This window comes from Biomphalaria glabrata, chromosome 11 (assembly GCF_947242115.1).
Source record: "Biomphalaria glabrata chromosome 11, xgBioGlab47.1, whole genome shotgun sequence".
In the NCBI taxonomy this organism is placed as follows: domain Eukaryota; kingdom Metazoa; phylum Mollusca; class Gastropoda; family Planorbidae; genus Biomphalaria; species Biomphalaria glabrata.
Window position 1 is genome coordinate 36,285,266 of NC_074721.1, and position 24,601 is coordinate 36,309,866.

Genomic DNA, 24,601 nt, shown 5'->3' on the forward strand with positions numbered 1-24,601 from the left:
TGTCCAACATTTTCAACTCTGTTTACTTTTATACCTATAAATATTTTCAATGTTTTGAGAGAATTAAAAAAAAAAACACTTTTCTTTTTTTTTTTTTTGTTTAACTTTACCGGTCACATTATATTCATGATGCTGACATACTTTAATATAAGCAGACCAAATATTTATCCACTCATAATTCATAGCTTTCTGCATAAAAATCAATTTTAAAAAAATATTTGTAATGGTGATCGAGCGGTAAAGCGCTTCGCTTCTCAACCGGGGTCTCGGGTTCGAATACTGGTGAAGACTTGGATTATTAATTTCAGGATCATGTGCGCTTTTGAATCCACCCAGCTGTAATGGGTACCGGACAAAAGTGTTGTGTTGGTCACATGGGACCCTCGTTAACCTTGAGCCAAAGAAACAGATGACCTTTACATCATCTGCCATATAGAAGGAAGGGTCTGAAAGGGGAAATATGTGAACATTAAAACTTGTTAAATTTATTACAATCCCAAGCTCGGCTAAAAAAAAAGGAAGATTGTTGGGCGTAAGGCTGGCTACCCAACCCTGTAGTAAAACCACCAGCTACAGAAGCACCAAGCAGCAGACATGTATAATGTTCTTCGTCAATTGTATTCTTATTTACCATTGTGGTGTAAACGGCTTTTAACTTATGTTGATGATATAAATTGCACATTGAATTTTACGAAGTTTACTTTAACTTACTATAACAACTTGTACTCTCTATGACTATGTGTGAGACTATTGTATACGAGCTGAAATATTTCAAGATAAACTAAACAGAATAAACACATAAATGTACTGAACATTGAGCGTAGACTATATATAGTTTACCGGGCACGTCTGCTTCTAATGTTATAGGCCTTATTATTGTTACAAAACATGGCACCTGACGTAGACACTGGCACTACGTTATTTAAAGCTATAAAAGAAATGACCACTGTATTAAGTATCATATAGATACCAAGAAAGGCTTCTGTTATAAAGATTAACTACTCGTTTATGGGAACTGGTTTTGGTTCCGAAGATGATGATGACAAGGGAATCTCCTATAGCGGTGATTCCCATTGAGTCGTAGCCTATAGTGGTTGATCCACTGGCCAGCTCCTAAGGCCGCCTCTGAAGTCGTTCTGTTCTTGGAGCAGCCTGTGACACATATAAATCTTGCAACAACATTACTGTATTTAGAAATGACGAAACGGTTGCTTTTATTACATCATATGATTATTATATTTAAAACTAGATTTACAATCAAAATTTAGATCTAGCTAATGAGAAAACAAAAAGATGTTAAGGTCATCTGTTTCTGTGGCCAACGGTTAACGAGCAGGGTGTCATGTGACCAACAACAAAGTCAGGCATCCATTAGAGTTGGGTGGACTCAGTGGCGCCCTAAAAATCCCGAAATTCAAAATCCCAGTCTTCACCGAGATTCGAACCCAGGACCCCTGGTTCGGAAGCCGAGCGCTTAACCACTCAGCCACCGCGCCCAACTAATGAAAAAATTGAATCGTTTTAAAATTAGATTATATGCTTTCTACAAAATTTACATTCTGTCTGGTACAAATATTGTGCACCCTTTTTCTCCCACTTCCGATTCTCGGATCAAGTTGAAATTTTGCACAATTATTCATACTCGATATCAATATACAATCAAAATATTAGTTGGCCTCCTTTAGTCGTATAATTACTATGGTTCATCTCGAACACTTTTTCGTGTGACTTTGGAGCCCTATTTTGGAGAGACTCCCCTCCACATATATCGCAGGCTAATGTGGCTTTCGCTTTGGTGGCAGAGGAGCCGGACATTTTTCAGATGACGCGCTTTTCTTCCATAGGTGACGCGCATGTTTTTTCATTGTCCATAGCTTTCTTGGTCACCGTCTCTCCCCCACCTAGTGCGGTCTAGAGCTATGTCTGTCCAATGGTCAGTATCAATGTTCACAATTGTGACAAGAGGGACAATAAGGGTGGCTACCTTTATTTATTTTTATTAGAGTTAGTCCCCTTTATTACTTGATTTAAGTCCCTGTCAACTGTTTACAATTGCCACTCTCTCTTGAGTCTTTTAACTGACCAGTGTAGTCTGACCAGTGTAGTTTGAACTAAATCTCTATAATGTTTAACTAATGCTTGTGTTGTTGTTCTATTACTGTGTTACTCAAGAGGAGTGTGCCACTGTTGTGAGAAGTGTTTTTCAATAATGAGCTAAGTAGACTTTATTTATTTGTTAGTACTAAGTTGGTTTATGTAAATAGTATAGGTCTACTTAGTCTCTTATCCTCTCCTGTATGTTTTTTTAAAGACATCTTTTGTTTAGATACGAGACAGTAGTGTGTCTCATAAATGACGTCATTTCATTGTCTATGCATGTATGATATTATTGTAAACCATCTTTTTGGTATTTGACATAAAATGTCTCAATAATGACGTCATTTCATTGTTAATGCTGTATGATATTATTGTAAACCATCTTTTTGGTTTTTCGGCATAAGACATTATTGTGCCTCTATGATGATGGTTCTTTAATTATATTGACCGGAACATTTATATTTTCCATGATCTTTTTCTTTTGTTTGTAAATAAACTCCTTTTTTTTTTGTTGCAACTGAAATCTCAGTATTATTACTTGTCTGTCTCAGTAGCTTTGTACATTTAGAGGCTATAGTTATTAGCCTAGATAATATGATTGGGACCACAAAGTACCACTGGACTAACTTGCCAGTACAGTACAGGTCACTGGTCTTATGACCTAACCTAATATTAGGTCACAACAATTATTAAATCAATTCGTTGTTACTAATTAATTTAGTTTTATATGAAAAAAAAGGGAGTTAAACTTTGCAGTGATGATTTATGCGGCTGTGATTTTGTGGTTCTTCCCTTTATCTAAGTTTTTTTTTTTGTAAGAGTTTTTTTTTATATTTTGATTGCTATTTTCTTTGAAGAGCGTTGCATTAAAACAAAATGTCCTTTTCACAGCAGCAGTCTCTGGATGTGTGGCCTTGAAGTCGTTTGTGTGGAAGGCAAATAATTGTAACAATTCATTACCGTTTCTGTGTGAGAACAGGCAGGACACTGCTATGAACAAGCAGGACACTGCTATGAACTGGCTGGATACTTCTATGAACAGGCAGAACACTGCTACAAACAGGCTGGACACGTCTTTAAACAGGCAGGACACTTCCATGAATTGGCAGGACACTTCCATGAATTGGCCGGACACTTCTATTGATGATACAATGTCAAGAATGAGTCTTGCTACCCTGACACGCTCTGTTGTAAGCCCACGCTTAGTTCCAGGTCTGCATTCTCAAACGATCAGCAGACCGAAGCAGATCCTGGATGAGACAGACACCGATAAGTTTGTTGTCCGAAAATCTCGACCCAAATCTTTAGTGATCCGTGAAGCTGCGAATGATGTACAGTGTCCTTCTGGGTGGATTCCAAATATGGATAAATGCTACAAGGTAATTTAGTTTTTTTTTATCAATATACTGTCATAGTGAGCTGTGCGGTGAATTAATGTACTTAAATATATTTTACTAAACATAGCGTATGTTTTTCTTGCCAAACAGAATAGTGGGCACACATCACACACATTTATTGCTGTCAATGTAGATATTTACAAAATTATTAACATGACTGATTCAATATATGTAATTTCAAAACTATTTCACTCAATATAGTGTTTTAGTATATATTTACTTGTTTTAAATACGTATAGCTTTCTTTTCTTTTGGTAGATCTAAGTAAAATAAATCTTTATTTCGTTTTAGATAGGAATCGTCAATAGTTATTTTTAAACATCTGACAAATAGACCTAAATCTAGACTAGAAAACATTCTTTTCAAAAACAAAAATGAATCTTTTATTTGAGATGTTAAATCACTAAATTTAGAAAGCTTTCAGGACAGAAGACGCAAAAGTAAAGTAGCAATTATACATAAAACATTGAACCATAATCTTCAAATACAAAAACAAAATTTTAATAAAATACTCAGAAAGACACAAAGATAAAGGTACATTCCTCATCCCATATGCTAGGACAAATTTGTACAAATACTCCTTCTTCCCTAGTGTTATTAGAGCATGGAATGGGTTGCCTGAACTAGCCAGGATAAGCAGTGACTTGGCAGAATTTAAGTCATTGGTTAATATGCATGACTGAATGCATGACGCGAAGGACGTAATCATCTTCTTTTTTGAAGTAACGTCTGTATTATAAGATGTAGACCTATAGAAACGTCTTCTCCTTATAGGTCTCTAAATTCCTGTAAAGACTATATAGCATCAGAGATAAGGTGATACAACTGAATCTAATAAATATAGACCTAGATCTAGATAGGGAAAAAGTCTATTGTCCAGGGTTGTTGTTTTTTTACAGAAATCGTGATCTAGGCACTGTGTTAGATTTAGATAGCTATTAATTATAATTCAACACTGGCTACGCCCGTTGATTTATTGCCAGGGTCCACGCTTGTTATTTCGATCAGTTAACACCCGCCTCTTTTTATCTTATCCACTTTTAATAAAACGATAGGGGTTCCTCCTACTACTTATATATATTTTATTTAAATTGCATCTTTCTGCTCTCCCCCGCATTAGTTGTCTGACAATTTCCAATGTAGCACACGAGTTTTGTCCCGTCCTAAGTCTCCATGGTTTTAGCACGTAGATTCCAGTATCTGTTATGTTAAATTAAAACGGCCCACTTTATATCGCCCCCCCCCCGATACCTACTTTTAGCCTATGTATCACTTATTTCCCTCTTCCCCAGTTTTGGATATGTTTATTTGGCGATTGGTATGCGCTCTATGCTGTTGTACTGATAGTCTCGAAAGGGTATTCTTTCGGTTTTTGGAATACACTGTATTAATCGTTTGTTCTGAAGGAACAATCGAAACATGCCAAAAAATAATTAAGTACCATGTTGTTACTATCATTCTTTAATTAATAAATTAATTAATTAATTCTTCTATCTATTCCTCTACCCAGAAAAACCTAAAGGGGATGCTTGATAATAAAATAAAAGGCTCGTCTTCGAGTCCGAAGATTAATAAGGAATGCAGTATTTCCCGTGGCTATGCAGCCCCAGCTGTGACCTACATATTTTGCCAGACCCCTGTCAAGCATAACCACTGTCCGAAGGTGGTAGATTAATGCTTGATAATAACGTAATAATAAGACCCGCACATCCAAAAAAAAAATAAAAAAATTAATAAGTCCTGAAGACACTCAATGATTATTTGTCGGCTTTTGTACATTAACATCAACATTTATATACCCCATCTATCTATCTATCTATCTATCTATCTATCTATCTATCTATCTATCTATCTATCTATCTATCCATCTATCTATCTATCTATCTATCTATCTATCTATCTATCTACCTATCTATCTATCTGTCTGTCTGTCTGTCAACGCCGCATTAACTCTAGATAAAATGTATTAAAGCTATAAAAAGATGTGACAAAATTCGAAAGTAAATATCCAACTTTTAAATAGTTCAACTATTTGCGATTTTAACAATAAAGTAAACAAGTAAATAACAAGGTTACAAAGACAGTTTGTGTGAAAACACAAACTTAAAATCGGCCCCCGAAGTGGTCCACCCAGGCAGGCTTCAATATTTTCAGAAAGAACATCCAAATGAAATTATATCAAAGACAAATGAGAGATAAGAATGGAGAAAGAAGATTGACAGATCTTGTGTAGTGCCCCAATGGTGCTGCAGATCAAAGGATACGTGCAAGTGAATGCAAAGTTAGATGTGAACCTGGCCTAATTACTTCCCCTTTCAGACCTTGTGGTCTATAGGGCAGATGATGTAAAGTTCATCTGATTTTGTGGCCTACGGTTAACGAGGGTGTCATGTAGCCAGCACAACGACCAACCGCCTTTAATTTTCCCCAACTAATGTCAGGTACCCATTAGAGCTGGGTAGACTCAGAGGAGCCCAAGGATTCCGAAGTTGAAAATCCCAGTCTTCAACAGGATTCGAACCCGGGACCATCGGTTCGGAAGCTAAGCTTTACCAAGCCTCTCCTGGTCTTACAAAATGTAATTGTTTTGGAAAGGCTCAATCTCTTATTTGAACTCTTTCAAACGATGTATAAAAAAAAAGTTCAAGAAAATGAAGTTTATAAGATTACTATTTATTTTAAATTAGGTCTAACTTATAATGCATACTAATTAGCTTTTTCTCTTTAAAAACCTGCTTGCATAACTGATTTTAAAAATTAGTTTTTTCGCTTTCAGGAAAAAAAAAGTAGCCGTTGCATCAGAACTTTGAATGGTCTAAAATATTGTGATGTCGGATTTTCAATATCTTTTCTAGTTTACGAGATCTAAACGGGACGGATGGACAGACGGACAGACATTTCGCACAAAACTAATAGCGTCTTTTCCCCTTTCGGGGGCCGCTAAAGTAGACTTGTGGTCTACCTATATGTTGAACTCCATACCTGGACTTGATCTTCTTATTAAATATAAGTTATTGTTGCTAATTAGGTGGCCATTTGTCTTTTAAGTAAATTATAATTCAAACAAAAAGTCCGTAGAACATTTGATACCACATTGCAAAAAAAAAAAAAAAAAAAAAGGCACAAAATTGATCTTACACTTTTAACAAACATTTTTTTTAAATATGTATTTTTTAAAAAGACAATTCCTTCATCGTTAAACTCTAGATATAATAAAATACATATATATAAAAAAAAAAGAAATATCCTATTCAGTTTGGGTATAGAACCCGTAACACAGTCAACTGCTTGATTGCCTCAAAGCTGAACGTCCGCATTTCCTGATGTGGCCAGCAAGTAAAGCAAATTTCTGCGTTTATTTATTGGTATGTTTATTATACGGACATCTAGACTTTACACTAGACCTAACGTTTTGATTTCAAACTCTTAAGATCTAGTCTAGATGTACTTCTAGATGTAGAATGTAGATGTAATCTATATTAGATTTGCGTAAATATATAAGCAACGCTTATAAACTTTAATCAAATTGAAGCAACATTAAATTTACTGTTATCGCATAACTACGGTCATTCGGCTGACTACGCCATACAGCCTCTAGACCTAGATATAGTCTCCAGCCAAATTTACATTTATTTATTTTTTTTACTTGAAAAATTATAGCAGTCAAACTAGAGTGCTACCGTGTGCCCATGGAGCTAGTAATTAGCTTCTAATCGATATACACCAACTGTTACATTTCTAGATAATCGTTAGAGCCATTTTTGAAATCAGCTGTCCAGGTTCCTGGACCCAGGCTCTATATGAAGTTCTGACTTGAATAGAAGCATTGCGAGAAAAATAAAATTAGGTTAACAACATTTCCTTTATTTTGTACACCGGATTCACCCAGAGTGTGTTTTCTATGTATTAATTTTCCGCCCCTTTCAAAATCTCCAATTAAATATTTTCGTTCTAAACTAAGTACTAAAAATTTACATAATTAACTGGTGTGTTAATAAAATAAAACTTACAATTTAAGTAGCCTACATGAATAACCTTTGTTTCTGAAATTATAATTTTATAGGTCATATTAAAAGGAGAAGATTGGCACGGAGCCAGGAAATATTGCGAGAGTCTTGGTGCCAACTTACCCAGCATTCATAGCCGTTTAGAGAATGATTTTCTCAATAGAATTGCGTAAGTTACAGTATAATACGTTGCTAAAATAAATTGTACTTAAATGGTAGATGATATAGTCTATTAGTTTATCCAAAAATTAGTCATAATTCACTTGAGTAGTAACAAGAGTTTAGTAACTATTATGTCCTCATGACGCTCTTGCTAATCCCCCTAAACTACATCAACAAAAAGTCAACTAACTTAATCACATTTTTTGTGCAATTTTTTTTTAATGCAATGTATAAGTCGCACAGAGAGAGAGAGAGAGAGAGAGAGAGAGAGAGAGAGAGAGAGAGAGTTTCATCGTGTTAAATGTATAGCCGGACAATGCTTATTTAAAGAGAGTGGTGATCATTTTCTTGGACATCTTACGCTGCCGTTACTACGTTTGTCTAGTCACTCTAGTGTCTCTGTCCGTGAGTCGGCCTGTTTCTATTAAAACTTAAGTGTAATCGCTGTTTTCTTCACGCTTAAATTAGGTGTCACAACATTCATTCGGATGGTATGACGTCACGATGTGTTGTGATGCCGGGGATTTTATTTGAATTCAATAGTTAACAAAAAATGAAGATCTAGAATCACAATTGACAATTCTTTGATAAAACAAAACTCTGGAACTTTATTAAATACAACGTAAGTACAGTTTATGTACAAATTACAAATCAATGAGCATGGAACATATTACAAAGGCTTTTCAAACAGAGCTCTTCGAAACGTGACTAGCTACAAGGACTTAATATTATCGACTGACTTTACTTTCTTACTACCGCCAATTCTCTGGCGCTAACTCTTTTCAAAAATGTCTTTGTTTAAATTCAAATCAACCAATAGATTTCAAACATACTAATTAAGTCCCTTGGGTAAATCCTGACTTGAATGACAAGTGTCTAAATTTGAGGATTAAATCCCGAGACTCATGTCGAGGGCTTATATTACTTTCAAAAGTGAAATGTACAAACAATTCTATAATGTAATCTGTGACATATTACCCCCCCCTCCATTTAGCATTTGTATGGTAATAGAAATGCTCATATGTATTAAAAATATTTAAATATACACAAAATACCATACATGAAATTATAGAAAAATGGTTGAGGTAACATATGACAAAATAAAGTCAACTTGGAGATAAAAAATATGTAAATGCAGTGAATAAAATTATTGATGACTTTGAACACCTGTTTCACTATACAAGTGGTTATGAAAATGAGACAATGCCTGTCATGAACAATATCAAAAGTTGCACAAAGCATAAATCTTGAATTGAACAAGTTATGAAGCTTCATGATGAAATTAAAATATGACATTATAACTCATTTGTGAAAATGTGTACATGGAAAAAATATATTGCATATGAAAAATTGACATAGAAAAAATAATTGTGATAGTACATGACAATCTTCTGAGAAAATAATACCCAGTGTGATCAATCTTCTGAATAATAATACTCAATGTGATATAAATCTCAACATGTGTGAAGCAATGAAAAATTCCAATTGTCTGTCATGTATCTGTACTATTAAAATAGGATATATGCAATAATATTCGACCTGAAATAAAATACCTGAAATAAAATGCACATGATTTAAAAATTAAGATGTCTGATGCATGTCATATGCAAAGATGCTGAAACATAATAAACAAAGTATCTTGAATGAGTGACCTTCCTCAGTGGGTTGCTTGGTGCTGAAATAAATGTAACATCTGATATAGCTGTTGAAAAAAATATGTGGAAGAAAAATATATATACAATTATGTTAAGAATTAAATACATCTGGAAAGTGTGTCAGCGAAGACATTCTCACGTCCAGGAATTGTCTTGACCTCAAATTGGTAGTCTGTAAGTTGTAGACTCCAACGAGTTAAACGACTGTTCGCTAACTTCTTTGAGTTTAGAAATGCTAGTGGTGCATGATCAGTTAGGAGTGTGAAATGGGCACCTAGTAGATATCTGGAGAACTTGGCAATGGCCCATACAATGGCTAGACATTCCCGTTCGATGGTTGAGTATCTGGTTTCAGCTGGTGACAACTTCCTGCTGATGAAAAATACTGGGTGCAACGTCTCTTGGCATTTCTGTGAAGTGTCTTGGTAACTCTGCATTAGGCATGCTCCTATGGCTGAAGATGAAGCATCTGTGGCGAGGTAAAATTGCTTCTCTGGATTTGGAAGTTTGAGAATAGTGTCTCTTGAAAATTCAGTTTTAATGTTCTCAACCGTGGTATGTAACTCTGTAGACCATGGAATCTTCGTTGGTTGTCCTTTCTTAGTGAGTTCGGTCAATGGAGCTATGAGTGCTGTGTAACCTGGTATGAAATGTCTGTAGAAATTACACAGACCCAAAATACTTCTCACTTGCTTTTTACTGGTGGGGACTTTGATGTCTAGTATGCGTTGAATAATGTTCTCTTGTGGTCTCAGCGAATTGTAGCTGACTTTATAACCCAGGAAGGATATTTCTGACATGGCTAGTTCTACCTTACTAGGCTTTATGGTAAAACCATGTTGTTTCAGTATGCTGAAAACTTCTTGTAGTCCTTTGATATGTTCGTTCCATGTCTTATGGAATATGCAAATGTCATCTATATATGACACTGTGTCAGAGCGGTTGCCTAGTATGCTGTGAATGGCTCTATTAAAGGTACTGCTGGCGTTGACTAGACCAAATGGCATGAAGTTGAAATGGAATAGTCCATAAGCTGTGGTGAATGCCGTAAACTGTTTGCATTCTTGTCTGACTGGTATTTGATAATAACCTCTGGACAGGTCTATTTTGGTGAAGAACTTTGCCTCTGAAAATTTAGTCATAAGATCTTCAGGATTTGGCATAGGATATGAGTCGAGTTGGGTTATTTTGTTCAACTGTCTGAAGTCGACACACATTCTTGGAGTTGTCGTTTGCTTTCGTTTGACAAGGACTATTGGTGCAGCATATGGAGAGTTGGAATGTTCAATGATTCCTTGCTCTAATAGTTGATTAATTTCTTGTTTAAGAAAGTCTCTGTAGTGTACTGGTAATGGATAAGGTCTTGCTTTAGTAGGCTTGGAATCAGTAAGTATTATATTGTGTTCCGCAATTGACGTTTTGCCTGGAACATCTGTGAATATTTCTGAATTTTCTTTGAGAATGGTAGTCAGTTCTTTCTGCTTTTGCGGTGTCATTGAATTGAGTTTGATGTCTTGCCAAAATTCAGTTTGTTTGGTAGTTGTTTGTGGCATATTGATGTCGTCAAATTCAGACGTGTCATTTTCATCTTCTTCTGGTATGACTGCAAGACATGATATGGCTCTTTCATTTTGTTCTGGGCTTGTGGAACCTTCAGTTATTGTGTTATATTTTTGTAACATGTTGACGTGATAGATTTTCTTTTTGTTGTGTATGTCTATCTCATAATCAACATCTGTTATCTTTCTGAGTATGGGGAATGGACCTTGCCATTTGATGAATAGTCTGTTGCTTTTGTCTGGTAGTAACAGACATACTTGATCTCCTGGTTCAAATTGTTTCAGTGTTCTGTTTCCATTGACTCTCATTCTGGTATTGGAGTTTGCTATGGCTGTGGCTTCATTTGCTTTTCCACATGCAGATATGACTATGTTTCTGGTATCTTGCACATGTTGAAACGCTGTCTTGGTTTCTGATGAGATTGAGTTTTGGCGAATAATAGCTTCTTTGAGGATTGCCATTGGTCCTCGTGGGTTGGCGCCATAAACCATCTCAAAAGGTGAGAATCCTGTGGTTTCTTGAGGACTTTCTCTGTATGCAAACAGAGCTGCTGGTAGCAATAAGTCCCAATTCTGTGGATTGTCGTGTGCTATTTTTGAAATGCACCTCTTCAAAGTACCGTTGAATCGTTCGCAAAGCCCGTTGCTTTGGGGATGATAGGGCGTTGTGAACTTCATCTTGATGTGGTACATGTTCATGAAGTCTTTGGTAATGTCAGCTGTGAACTGTGTGCCTCTGTCAGAGAGGATAACTTCTGGGAAACCAATTCTGGAAAATATCTCTGACAAAGCTCTGGTTATGTCAAGTGCTGTAATGTTGACTAGAGGTACTGCTTCTGTCCATCTTGTACATGTGTCAATCAATGTCAGGACATATCGATGGTTTCTTGCTGAAGCTACTGGCATAGGACCAATCAAATCAACTGAGACTTTTTGGAATGGCTTGTCTGTCAATTCCATATCCTGAATAGGTGCCTGTGATTTGTTGTTCTTAGGTCCTTTGACTTGGCAAATATGACATGACTTCACGTATTTCTTGACGTCTTTAATGATACTTGGCCAATAAAATTCTTTGAGGATTCTGGCTTTAGTTTTGACTACACCCATATGGCTGGCGTGTGGAATGTTATGTCCTGTTGCCAGTATTTCTTTCCTGTATTTCTGTGGCACTATTATTTGCTGAATGGTATTGTCTTTATGCATGGCATTCTTCACCAGGAGGCCATCTTGAAAATATGGTTTATTTGGTAGATTCAGTTGTTTGTTTGCTTGAGCCTTCTGATAAAGTATTCGCAATGTTGGATCTCGTTTCTGTTCTTCTTTGAAGTCATCATGTGTGAAATATGACTTGTCTTGATGGACTTCAGTTTGACTAGTTAGAGTTCTTGTATCATTGTTAGAGACTCTGGGCATGTCGTATTGTTCTTCAAAGTTCAACAATGGACATTCGGGAATTGGAGGTGGACTTATGACCGGTAGGGATGGGCTTGATGTAACTGGGGGTGTCCATGTTGAGTGTTCTTGATTGTTGCTGGCTACTGGACTAGTAACTGGTTCTGTTGCATTCTGCATAACTTGAGTAACTGAGGTAGCCATGTGATTATTTTGGCTAACTTGTTCAGGTGCCAAATGTTCTTGTTGTCTGGTCATGGATCTTGTCATTACTGCTAAACATTTTTGACCTTGCTGTATGGCATTCGTCCATTCAGTAAGTTCTTGAGGAGTGCATTCTTTAACTCCCTCTATGTTTCCAATGATTAGGTCCACTGGTAGATTGGGTGTTACTAATGCTTTTGTTTGACCACTGAAGAATGGTGTAGTAACATAAATGATGGCTTCAGGCAACTTGCTGACAGTTCCGTTGAATGCAGTGGCTTGGACGTGGTTGCCTGTGAAACGGTTTGCGTGTACGAAGCGTTCATGTACTAATGTGGACGTGCTTCCGGTGTCACGAAGAACTTCCACCTTCTTGTCTCCTACAAAGCCTGGGTAAAATTTGAGACCATTGGACTTTGCAATGACTGTCATAGTTGAGTGCTCATTGTAATAGCTTCTGTTATATGAGCTTCTGTTTGGCATATATTGTGGTCTGGAGTCCTGTGAATGACTTCTGTAGCGAGGTTTGTTGTTATCTGGTTTATTATTTCTAGGTGCTTTGTTGAGATTGTATTGCTCTCTATTGCTGTATCTTTGAGTTGGTGATGTGGGTCTATCAAAATTTTGATTTTTGGAGACTGCCTGTTTTTTCCAACATTCATGAGTTTGGTGACCCTTTTTATGGCAAAATGAACATTCTGTGGTTCTGCTGCGGCATTGAGACGTGAAATGCCCTAGTTTATGACATTTGTTGCATTTGACTTTGTCATCTGACTTATATCTTGCATTTTTGTCTTGAGCAAAGCAGACAAAATTTTCTTCGACAGATGGTTTGACTGACTTGTTTGGATAGGCTGCTCTATATTGTCTGATGATCTTGGTTAATGTCTGTATATCAGTAGGATTTCTCTCTATAATGTAGGATTGAATATCTTCTGAGTGAGCATGGGTAATGTTGTCGATAATAATATGTTGACGAAGAGCTTGGTAACTTTCTTCTATTTTTGCCATGGATACCCATCTATCAAACCACATTGACATATTAGCTACAAAAATTTGAGGATCATCATTTTGCTGTGGCCTTTCATTATAGAATTTCTTTCTATAGTTGGCTGAAGTTGCTCCGTATTGGCGCAGTAGAGCTTCCTTGATATCAGAGTAAGTGCTGCGTTCATTGATTGACAGTTGTGAGCAAATGTTGACAGCTTTGCCAGTCAAAAGGGTGAGGAGTGAGCTCGACCAATGTGCTTCAGGTAGACCGGATGTTGTAGCTATTTCTTCAAATCTTATGAGATACGAGTCCATATTGTCAATGTTTTCGTTGAATGCCGATATTTTGTTCATTAATCTGTATTTGTCAAACATACTTGAGTGACCTTGAATTGAAATGCTTTCTTTATTTTGCCTTTCGAATTCCATTTTTTCTTTTTCATGTTGTCTTTGCTTTTCGGCGTCTTGCCTTTGTTTTTCAGATTCTTGCCTTTGTTTTTCGGCGTCTTGCAATTTTTTTTCTTCTAATTGCATGCGTTTTTCAGATTCTTGTAATTTTTTTTCTTCTAATTGTATGCGTTTTTCAGATTCTTGCTCTTGATATTCTTTTTCTTCTTGTTTCTCTGCCCACTGGTCTGGCTTTGAAATTTGCTTTTCTTTGGCAAATTCTATTAATTCGAAGAATCGTTGTGTTCTAGAACTGGAAGCCATATTTAATTTCTTTGTTAGTTTCTTGTATTGGAGCAAAATGTTCAATATCTGGATTTTGGCTTTATCTCAGATATAATAATAATATAGATCTATTGAGCCGATGTACTTTTTACTGGTTTAACAGTTGGTTAAATCTGGTCTTCTTTATAACGCCAGTTATTTGATTTACTGGTCTTTTTTATACTGCCAGTTATTTGCTTTACTGGTCTTTTATATTGCCAGTTATTTGCTTTACTGGTCTTTTTTATAATGCCAGTTATTATGTATATTGGTCTTATTCCTTTTGCCAATTACATATAATAATAGTTTTCGTGAGTTAGACGTAACTCTAACGAAAATCTTTATAAAAGAATTATCGATAACCAACTGACCTGTTAAACACAGAAATTCTGTCCTCCGTTAATAAGAATGAAGTTCCTTTGAAGAGTTTAGAAATTGGTCCCAGATCTAGATCTTGAATAAATTTCGTTAAAAGTTGTCCATGAACTTTTGTTAGTCGGAGAGTGCCAAATATGTCACAACATTCATTCGGATGGTATGACGTCACGATGTGTTGTGATGCCGGGGATTTTATTTGAATTCAATAGTTAACAAAAAATGAAGATCTAGAATCACAATTGACAATTCTTTGATAAAACAAAACTCTGGAACTTTATTAAATACAACGTAAGTACAGTTTATGTACAAATTACAAATCAATGAGCATGGAACATATTACAAAGGCTTTTCAAACAGAGCTCTTCGAAACGTGACTAGCTACAAGGACTTAATATTATCGACTGACTTTACTTTCTTACTACCGCCAATTCTCTGGCGCTAACTCTTTTCAAAAATGTCTTTGTTTAAATTCAAATCAACCAATAGATTTCAAACATACTAATTAAGTCCCTTGGGTAAATCCTGACTTGAATGACAAGTGTCTAAATTTGAGGATTAAATCCCGAGACTCATGTCGAGGGCTTATATTACTTTCAAAAGTGAAATGTACAAACAATTCTATAATGTAATCTGTGACATTAGGTATACACTACGTTGGAGGTCCTCTTAAAGCAATCTTTGGATTTTTTTATGCAGATACATACAAACCAATTTTAAAACAAGAAGAAAATATTATGCAGTTGTTTATTTTTAGACTTACCACAAGCACACACTAGAAGGAAAACACAGATAATGAACAACCATGAACCAATGCGGTAAATTAACTTACCTCTTACTTCAGAGCAATCAAGAGGCTTCAATGATTGCAAGCTTTAGCCGAACGGTGCGGGAGGATTTAAGTCTTAAAAATGCGATTTTTTTCTGCTTTTTATTATGGCAAAACGTTTGAATTTCCCCGGACTCCCTTTCATGTTATATAGGTGACTTTTGCGTTGTAAATCTAAAAATAAGTCCGCTATAAGACTTATTACATAACACCAATACGACCTTTCAACGATCTTGTCCATTACAGACTCACGCGTTTCTATATTTATATATCATTCTCGCACATAATGGAAATGGCCAGTGCGAGCTCCTTCTTTATTACACTTGACATGCGAAACGCATCTCATCCATATTTAATACGTACTTTTTTTATATATGATCTTCTAGGAGAAGAATAGAGTTGCAGTCGACAGGAGGAGGAATTTCTAAAACTCCGTAGGCGACAAAATGCGGATCACTCTGGGGGTGATGATAGCACCCCCTCCCCCCCCCCTCCCGACCTCTTTGATGGCTTACGTGGAAACCCCGCTGCCTCTCCAATGCTATCTCCAAAATGAATTTTTCTTCTGTGCAAAATACTTAACAATTTGTTTTAATGAAAACAACAAAAAACAACAACAACAACAACAAAAAAAAAACAACAGGAAAATTGTGAAATAAATTACTTGTAAGTTTCATTTCGATACATCATATTATCCACACCTTCTTCACATAGCACTGGTAGCACTGGGGGCCAGCTCAGACGCTCTCCCAGACACCAGCCCCCCTTTTCATGATAAGGGTGTTGTGAACGAAATTTTGTTGGTTTTAGGGATGCCACTCGTAAAATTAAAGTTATATAGGGATGTGTATGTATGTATCTATGTGTGTGTATGTGTGTGTGTGTGTGGGTGCGCTAATTCACTTCTTCAACAAACCAATTACAAATTATTTGATAACACATTTTATAACTGTTTCACGTCTAGTATTGAATATGGCGTGTATGAAATTTGGATTGGCCTGCATGATTCATCACAGGAAACAGGTGAGGTCAATGGCGCTGTGTACATAAAATAGTTATTTATAACAAGCCGCGGTGTATTCATTTCAAAATATGTTAACGCTAGTACAGTCTTATATGTTATTACATAAATTATACATTTTAGTGTTTGAATGGACTGACGGGACATCGTATAACTTCCAGCGTTGGTTAGCAGGGGAACCAAATAACTACAGAGCATCTGAAGATTGTGTGGAGGTAAAATAAAGAGAAACATTTCTTAAAACTAAAAAGTACGCTGGTTAGCTTTAAGACTTCATTTGGAAGCGTCTTTAATTGAAGCTGTATATTAGTGTATATAGTGACTGGAACAAGACAAACATACAAAACACTTAGAAAAAAAAACAGACAAAAACTCTTTTCTTTAACTTATAGAGCGATTTAATTGCCTAAAAAACAACAACAAAATGGAGCATTTTTTTAATACTGCATTATTTCCCATCCCCACCCACCTTCCCCCGCCCATTCCCCGAAAAAAAACCTTCCTAAGTGAAGTTTATATCTACTAGGATATATGATATTCTAATGAAAGCCATTTAGATCTAGAGCAGTGGTTCCCAAACTTTTTAGTCTCGTAGACCCCTTGCCATGTTTTCCAGTTTTCGGTAAACCCCCTGCATTTTTGTAAGATTCATCAACCTCAAATGTGTTTTTTTCTGTGATTTCTAGACCATATATATTCATTGATGAAATTAAAATTAAAATGAAGCAAAATAAAATAAAGCTTTAAAATAAGATGTTACAATTTTAAAATGTTATAATAGAGAAAAATTCATTCGATTAAACTTCAAAGGATTAACTAAGGCACAACTCATTAATGGGAAATGAAATTTAAAGTCACGACATGCTTCAATGAGATCCACTATCGTAGACCCCCATTTACAGGCCATAGACCCCCAATTTATTTCTTCACTTCCGTAGACCCCCTGGAAGTCCCCATAGACCCCTGGGGGTCTATATAGACCACTTTGGGAATCACTGATCTAGAGTTATTTTCCTGAACATTGATTTTTTTAAATGTCTTAAATGAATAGAGCATACATGCGGGAATACCCGAAGACTTTATAATTTCTAGTTCTCTAGCCAAATTAATGGAATTTATTCACCAATCGCAAACAAACAACATTGAGCCACATGATCTTCTATCTCTTCTATACAAATTACGATCTAATTTTAATGAATAATAATTATCACGTGACATTTTTTTCATTGTTATATTAATATTATCAGGTGATTGTTCTTTCCGGTGAATGAGGTCCATTGTACTTTTATTATACTTTGAAATAAATATATATTGCAAGTACTCAAACATAAATATTTTAGAGCCAAATATTGCGAAACTTCATCAAATCTCAAATATAGCAGAAATCTTCTACTAGCGTAGCTCTAAGTCTTTACTATGCTTCAAGATCTGTCCCATAAATTGCAATGTCTGAAAGGGGTACTTTACTTTTTTTCTTCTTTTTTTTTTTTACATACACTGCCCTCATTCAACGCTCCTTCTTTTGGACCCTGGATTCTAACATCGGTTTGTTGCTTTGGATCGGAACGGCCCGCTAGTAAACGTCCTCACAATCACACTCACTTCCGGTCTGTGAATTTCAGTATCCATTGTCCCCTCACCCTATATCAAAGTGGCCATAATTCAAATCCACACCTCTAAAACCAAGACTTCTTCACAAGCATTCTTTCCTCTACGAAATACTTGAAAGCGACATACAGTTTACTTGTTGCCATCAATTCACACGGGGCTCCCAATTTGCCAGCCCTCAGCATCTCATCATTATATTGACCTTGGGGACTATAACTATTTTCCATACCAGTATCTGTTCTATTGAACAAAGAAAAAAGTGATTGTTTTTAGAAAAAATTGATTTACAAAAAATTCAAAAACACCTCGGTGTAATTCAGTTCTATGAAACATGTGAAAAAGTAGAGTATATTGTAGAAGTAAATTGTTGTAGATATTTTAGTTAAGTATTTCATTCTAAGGTTATTTGTATTATATTTCTATTATATTATTATAAAATACATTTTATTTATCAGCCTATGTATTTCTAAATTTCTTTCTAGGATCTTCCCCTCTCTATTTCTCAGTGCCTCCGTCTCACACAGCTTGGTATTCATTGGCCTCCTTCAGTCGTAGAACGACTATGGTTCATCACAGAGCACACTTCCTCATGTGGCTGTGGAGCCTTATTTTGGAGAGACACTCCCGTCCACAAATATCGCAGGTTAAGGTGGCTTTTGCTTCGGTTGTAGAGGAGCTGCCCATTTTTCGTATTGTACGTTTTTCTTCCTGAACTGAGGCCCATGTTCTTTCACTGTCCATAGCTTTCTTGGTCACTGTCTCTCTCCATCTGGTGCGGTATAGAGCTATGTCTTCCCAATGGTCAGTATTGATGTTCACTGATTTGAGGTCCCGTTTTATTACACCTATATAACGGAGGTGGGGGCGACCAGTTTTTCTTGTGCCAGTCGCGAGTTGACCATAGAGGATGACTTTCGGGATGCGATTGTCCTCCATCCGGCGAACATGTCCAAGCCAGCGCAAGCGGCATTGTCTGAGGGCTGTAAAGATGCTGGGAATACCTGTTCGCGCAAGGATCACAGTATTGCACACTTTTTCTTTCCATGTGATTTTCAAAGTCCTACGGAGACATCGCAAATGGAATTAGTTTAGTTTTCTCTCTTGCTTTGATCTATATATTAATCAAATTTTATCTTTATTCCCATGTTTATTTATTTCCATGTTTATTTATTTACAAGTTTATTTATTTACATTTTTAATATTAACATGAAAATAGCTGTACTATGGAAGTTGGAATGACGATAATTGCAATTATGTCAGGCCATACGTTTGTATCAAGAAATTAGGTAGGTATTTTTTTGTTACACAGCTTATATCAATCAACTCATTCTGTCTGGTAAAAAAAGTTTGCACAAGTTGTTTCTACCCAATCTTGCATCAAGCTGAAATTTTGTACAATTATTCCATTTTCAAGCCAACACAAGAATCGATTTAAAAAAAAAAGAACTAATTAGTTTATTAACTATTTGTAATTAATTATTTTTGAACAAGAAAAGAAATTGACTGAAGTGGTGGTATAAGCTTTATTTGTCCTCTTAATAAGTCGCGGCTCTAAACTAGTATCTAACTATAGAATCTTCTCAGTCAGAAGTAGCCCACTAGCCGAGTGGTTAACAGGCCCGGCCTCAGGGGGCGTTATCCACGAGTTCGAATTCAGCTCGTACTCCTTTTTTTTCTTCTGTAAATGCTTTTAAAAAGTAGTTACGGTAAAATCCACCCAGCTATTCCTTTCATCCCCCCCCCTCCATTTTTCTAACAGGTGCAGATAAGATTGATGAATGATAGGATCATAGCGTAGTACGTACTGAGAACGCTAATAGCATGAACCAATTCTTAAAACTATTTCTGATCGCACAGATTAATTGTTGTTGGTCTAGATCTATAACAAATGTAATAACATGACTGATCCAAACTAATTGATACCTCTATAGGCTACTTCCTGTAAGCTTTGTTTTATTATTATTTTTATTTTTGCACTCTGCATGACGTTCGAGCCACGTTTGAGTGTATATCTTGCTCTACTGTTAACATGGAGATCCGAATATGTGAGTTTGGACAAAGGAAACATGGGGACATTATTCAAGAGATATGTATTAAAGTAAAGTCACGCTTTTAGACCAGCGCTCTATTAAGGTTATCTGTTTCTGTGGCCCACGGTTAATCAAGGAGTCGTGTGGTCAGCACAACGACCAACCGCTGTTATGTTTCCCCAACTTAAAAACTTAAATATATTAACTGAGTGGATTCAGGGGTGCCAGGATTCGAAAACAGGATTCCCTGGTTCGGCAGCCAAGCGCATTATCACTCAGCCACCGCGTCTCGTGAAGAGATATGTAGTAGTCTTTAAAACCCAGAAGAAGCTTCCATTTTAAAAAAGTATATTTGTAGTGAATTAGATTTAAATCTCGTCTAAATAAGTTGTGGGGTAATGAAACTCCTGCTGTTGTAATGGAGGAAAACAATATCCACTTCTTGACGTTGACTTCGATGGTTTAACTAAATGTTTAGTGTGCTTTATATATTTTAATTTAAGGCATTTGTACAATTAAATGCTTGGGTGTAAGAAAAATTATATTTTGTATTTTATATAAAGTGGTCAAAAACTTTCCATGAAAGCATTCGATCTCATTACATTTGTAATATATGTAAAGATGACGAGGCAGTTATTTTATCATTTCTTTGTTTTATGCTTTAGTTCCTATAACAGCTGTTACAAATTCGTCAGCTGGACCAGATACAACTCCTGGAGTTACTACGTTGTCATCTATAACAACTAAGATGCATGTAGTATCTAAGTCGTCTATACCAGCTACAACTTCTGAAGTTTCAAAGTCCACTATAACATCTACAACGACCAGAGTTACGAAGCCATTATCTTTACCTACTACAGCTTCAGAAGTTTCTAAGTCATCTTTACCAGCTACAACGTCTGAAGTTTCTATGTCATCTTTACCAGCTTTAACTTCTGAAGTATCTATGTCATCTTTACCAGCTACAACTTCTGAAATTTCTATGTCATCTTTACCAGATACAACGTCTGAAATTTCTATGTCATCTTTACCAGATACAACGTCTGAAGTTTCTAAGTCATCTTTACCAGATACAACGTCTGAAGTTTCTAAGTCATCTTTACCAGATACAACTTCTGAAGTTTCTATGTCATCTTTACCAGCTACAACTTCTAAAATTTCTAAGTCATCTTTACCAGCTACAACTTCTGAAGTTTCTATGTCATCTTTACCAGATACAACGTCTGAAGTTTCTAAGTCATCTTTACCAGATACAACTTCTAAAGTTTCTAAGTCATCTTTACCAGCTACAACTTCTAAAGTTTCTAAGTCATCTTTACCAGCTACAACTATTGAAGTTTCTAAGTCATCTTTACCAGCTACAACTTCTAAAGTTTCTAAGTCATCTTTACCAGCTACAACTTCGGAAGTTTCTAAGTCATCTTTACCAACTACAACTTCTAAATCAGCTATACTGACAAAAGCATCTGGGGTTTCTAAATCATCTTTACCAACTACAACTTCTAAAGCTTCTAAGTCAGCTATACTGACAAAAGCATCTGGGGTTTCTAAGTCATCATCTATACCGACAACAGCCTTGAGAATTCCTAAGTCAACATCTATACCAACTAAATCGTCTGGCGCTTTTAAATCTTCATCTAGTCCTGCTGAATGTCCAAAAAAGTTTCAGAAATTCCATACCTCCTGTTATTTGGTGGTCAGTCAGTTAGAGACCTGGGATGAAGCCAGAAGCTCGTGCCAGGCACGTGGAGCTGATCTCGCGAAAACGGAACATATTCTTCAGCTTTCAAAAATAACTTTACTTCTAGCAGACTACGGCGTAAAGAAACCAGCGTGGATTGGGATCAAACAGGTAGAGAGAGTCCTCTTATATTGTTGTTATATATAGAGAGCGATGTCTAGTAAGGGTAAACTAATTGTAAGATTTATTAGTTTATCATTACATTAAAACTTTAATTGGGGTCCCCGATATAGAATCGTCAACCAACTAGCGCGGAAAAAAAATATGGTTAAGACATGTTGCTAGAAATACTTTTGATATTGTAAAATATGAATAGAGCAGAGTAAAAGCGGTTGGTCGTTGTGCTGGCCAGATGACATCGTCGTTAACCGTGGGTCACAGAATCAGGTGACCTTTACATCGTCTGCCCTATATACAACAAGGTCTAAAAGGGGATATCTACTTCAAAGAAACTTAAAAGCACCCACAGGAGAGATATTAATTCATTATTAAAAACATTGGCCTATGCCCATTATGTCATGTACAAGATGACATCAAGACATCTTGATTTAATATAATGTGGAAATGACATTATGATGTTTACTTAAAATGAAAAAAAAAGTAGAATTTCCCTTTCAGACCTTGTGTTCTATAGGGCAGATGATGTAAAGGTCATCAGTTTCTGTGGCCCACGGTTAACAAGGTTGTCATGTGGCCAGCACAACGACCAAGAGCCTTTACGTTTTCCCAACTAATGTCAGGTACCCATTAGAGCTGGGTGGACACAGAGGCGCCCAAGGTTCCCAAAATTAAATATCCCAGTCTTCACTTGGATTTGAGCCCGGGACCCCAGCATCGGAAGCAAAGCGCCTTCCTGAAATGTAAAGAAAAGGTCGTGAAATCTGTGTCGAGATATTCTAATGATTTGTCAATTTAAATTAATATATGATTTCATTTTAAAATGTTCATTTTACATGATACGACGGTTTCTTCACCACACTTTTTATTTCATTTGATCCAATGTGTGCTGATACAGACGGATGCTTCTCGCATTGAGTGGACTGATCGTACGCCAGTGCGCAGATTCTTCTGGGCTAATAATAAGACCCCTAACGACAGTGCCAATCATTCGACACCTTTCTGTGTCTCTTTATCTGACAGTAAATGGAGACGCACTGATTGTAGAGAGAAGAGAGCTTACATCTGTCAAAGTAAATTAGGTAAATTGTTATTACTAGTATCGCCTGAGAGTTCTTTAGTTTATTCTTAAATAGAAATGAAAACTCGAGAACGTTTTAGCAGCTTTGAACTTTTATTACGACCCCAGGACCATTACATTTTACACAGACATTCAAATCTAAATATACTATGTTCTAAGATTAAAGTGTCTGTCTGTCTGTTTGTCTGTCTGGAAAATGTTTGTACTCGTTATTTCTCCCACACCAAATCTCGGATCAAGCTGAAATTTTGAACAATTATTTCTTTTACCTGACAACAGAAGAGTCGATTAAAAAAATGAACAATGAGTTAATTTACTATTGGTAATTAATTATTTAGTTTGGTATCTCGAACAAGGGAAAGATATTGTACTTGACTGAAGTGTTGGTAGTAGCTGAATTAGTCCCCTTTTATAGGTCGCCGCTCTGTACATTTATTCATCGGCATAGACAAGACATGAATTAAAAAAACAAGCAAAAAAAAAAACAAAAACAATCAGTCAATTAATTACTGCTAATTCATTATTTTGTTTGATATTAAGAAGGGAAATTAATCTTCAAGTATTGACGGATGTGACTTAGTATGTAAGTTTTGTCCCCTTAATTGAACACGTTATTCATCCCAGACCGATTCTCAGATTCAGTTGAAACTTTAAACAATTATTGTACTAATAAAAGCTGAATTAATTTAAAAAATAACAAATTAGTCGATTGATTATAGGTCATTAGTTATTTTGGTTGATATAGAATAAGGGAAATAACTTTTACATCATTGAGAGGCCAAGTTATAAGTGCGGAGTTCGTTCCCTTCGATAATAGGATTTATAAAAATATTACGCTTTTCTTAACGGTAGTGTTTGTATTGCTCATTTATTTGTCGACAGGCAACTATTAGGCAGATATATTTTAAAGCACTGGAAGATTCATTATATGTCTTTTTATTTTAACAGTTAGACCTACAGCCACAGTTCCCTTACATAACAATCAAATTCTGTGTAAAGATGGCAAATCAGTTCAACACGGAGATTACTGTTACCTCAAGACAAAGCATCAAGTCTCCTGGCCTGAAGCGGATCACGTGTGTAAACATCGCGGCATGCAGCTTGTCAGTATCCATTCAAATAGCCAAACAAACTTCCTTGTAAACTTTACTCAGCACACATCTAAAACATTGTATTATTGGATTGGATTAGTTAGCTATAAAAACGGTAATATTGTCTGATTGAACAATACTAAACTATTTTATCAACGTTACATAGAGACTCTCAGTTTGTTATGACGGATATATCGAAAATACACAATTTAAGAACAAATCATTATTCAAAATACAATAAATTAAGATAGATACACATTTTTTACCTTTACTTTTACCTATCCCTTAGTCTGTTTGAACGTTGGGGCATTCACAGACTTTCGACAACCGTCTTTTCTCCATTCCTATTTTGTGCCTTAGTTAGAAACTCTTTCAATAGCAGTCCCGTCCGTTTCTTTCTAATGTCCTCCCATCGCTTTCTCTGTCTGTCTAGATATTGTTACTTATTTCTGAATCTTCTGGCTAAATGTATTAGTAGGCACAGAAATAAAAACACTGTAAAGAACTTGACGACTAAACTTTCATTTTCATATA

The 24,601-nt window shown here is 36.0% G+C and overlaps 1 protein-coding gene across 1 annotated transcript in view; it reads left to right on the forward strand.

The window, feature by feature from the left end:
- LOC106058713 (C-type mannose receptor 2-like) overlaps nucleotides 1-24,601 on the forward strand; it is a 40,597-nt gene that overhangs the window by 12,754 nt on the left and 3,242 nt on the right. Inside the window, exons 7-14 of the mRNA XM_056004420.1 lie at nucleotides 2,989-3,476; nucleotides 7,558-7,670; nucleotides 16,343-16,401; nucleotides 16,523-16,614; nucleotides 19,224-19,293; nucleotides 20,703-21,889; nucleotides 22,794-22,977; nucleotides 23,925-24,182. Coding sequence (XP_055860395.1) covers nucleotides 2,989-3,476; nucleotides 7,558-7,670; nucleotides 16,343-16,401; nucleotides 16,523-16,614; nucleotides 19,224-19,293; nucleotides 20,703-21,889; nucleotides 22,794-22,977; nucleotides 23,925-24,182 — 2,451 coding nt within the window. The remainder of the gene's footprint in view (nucleotides 1-2,988; nucleotides 3,477-7,557; nucleotides 7,671-16,342; nucleotides 16,402-16,522; nucleotides 16,615-19,223; nucleotides 19,294-20,702; nucleotides 21,890-22,793; nucleotides 22,978-23,924; nucleotides 24,183-24,601) is intronic.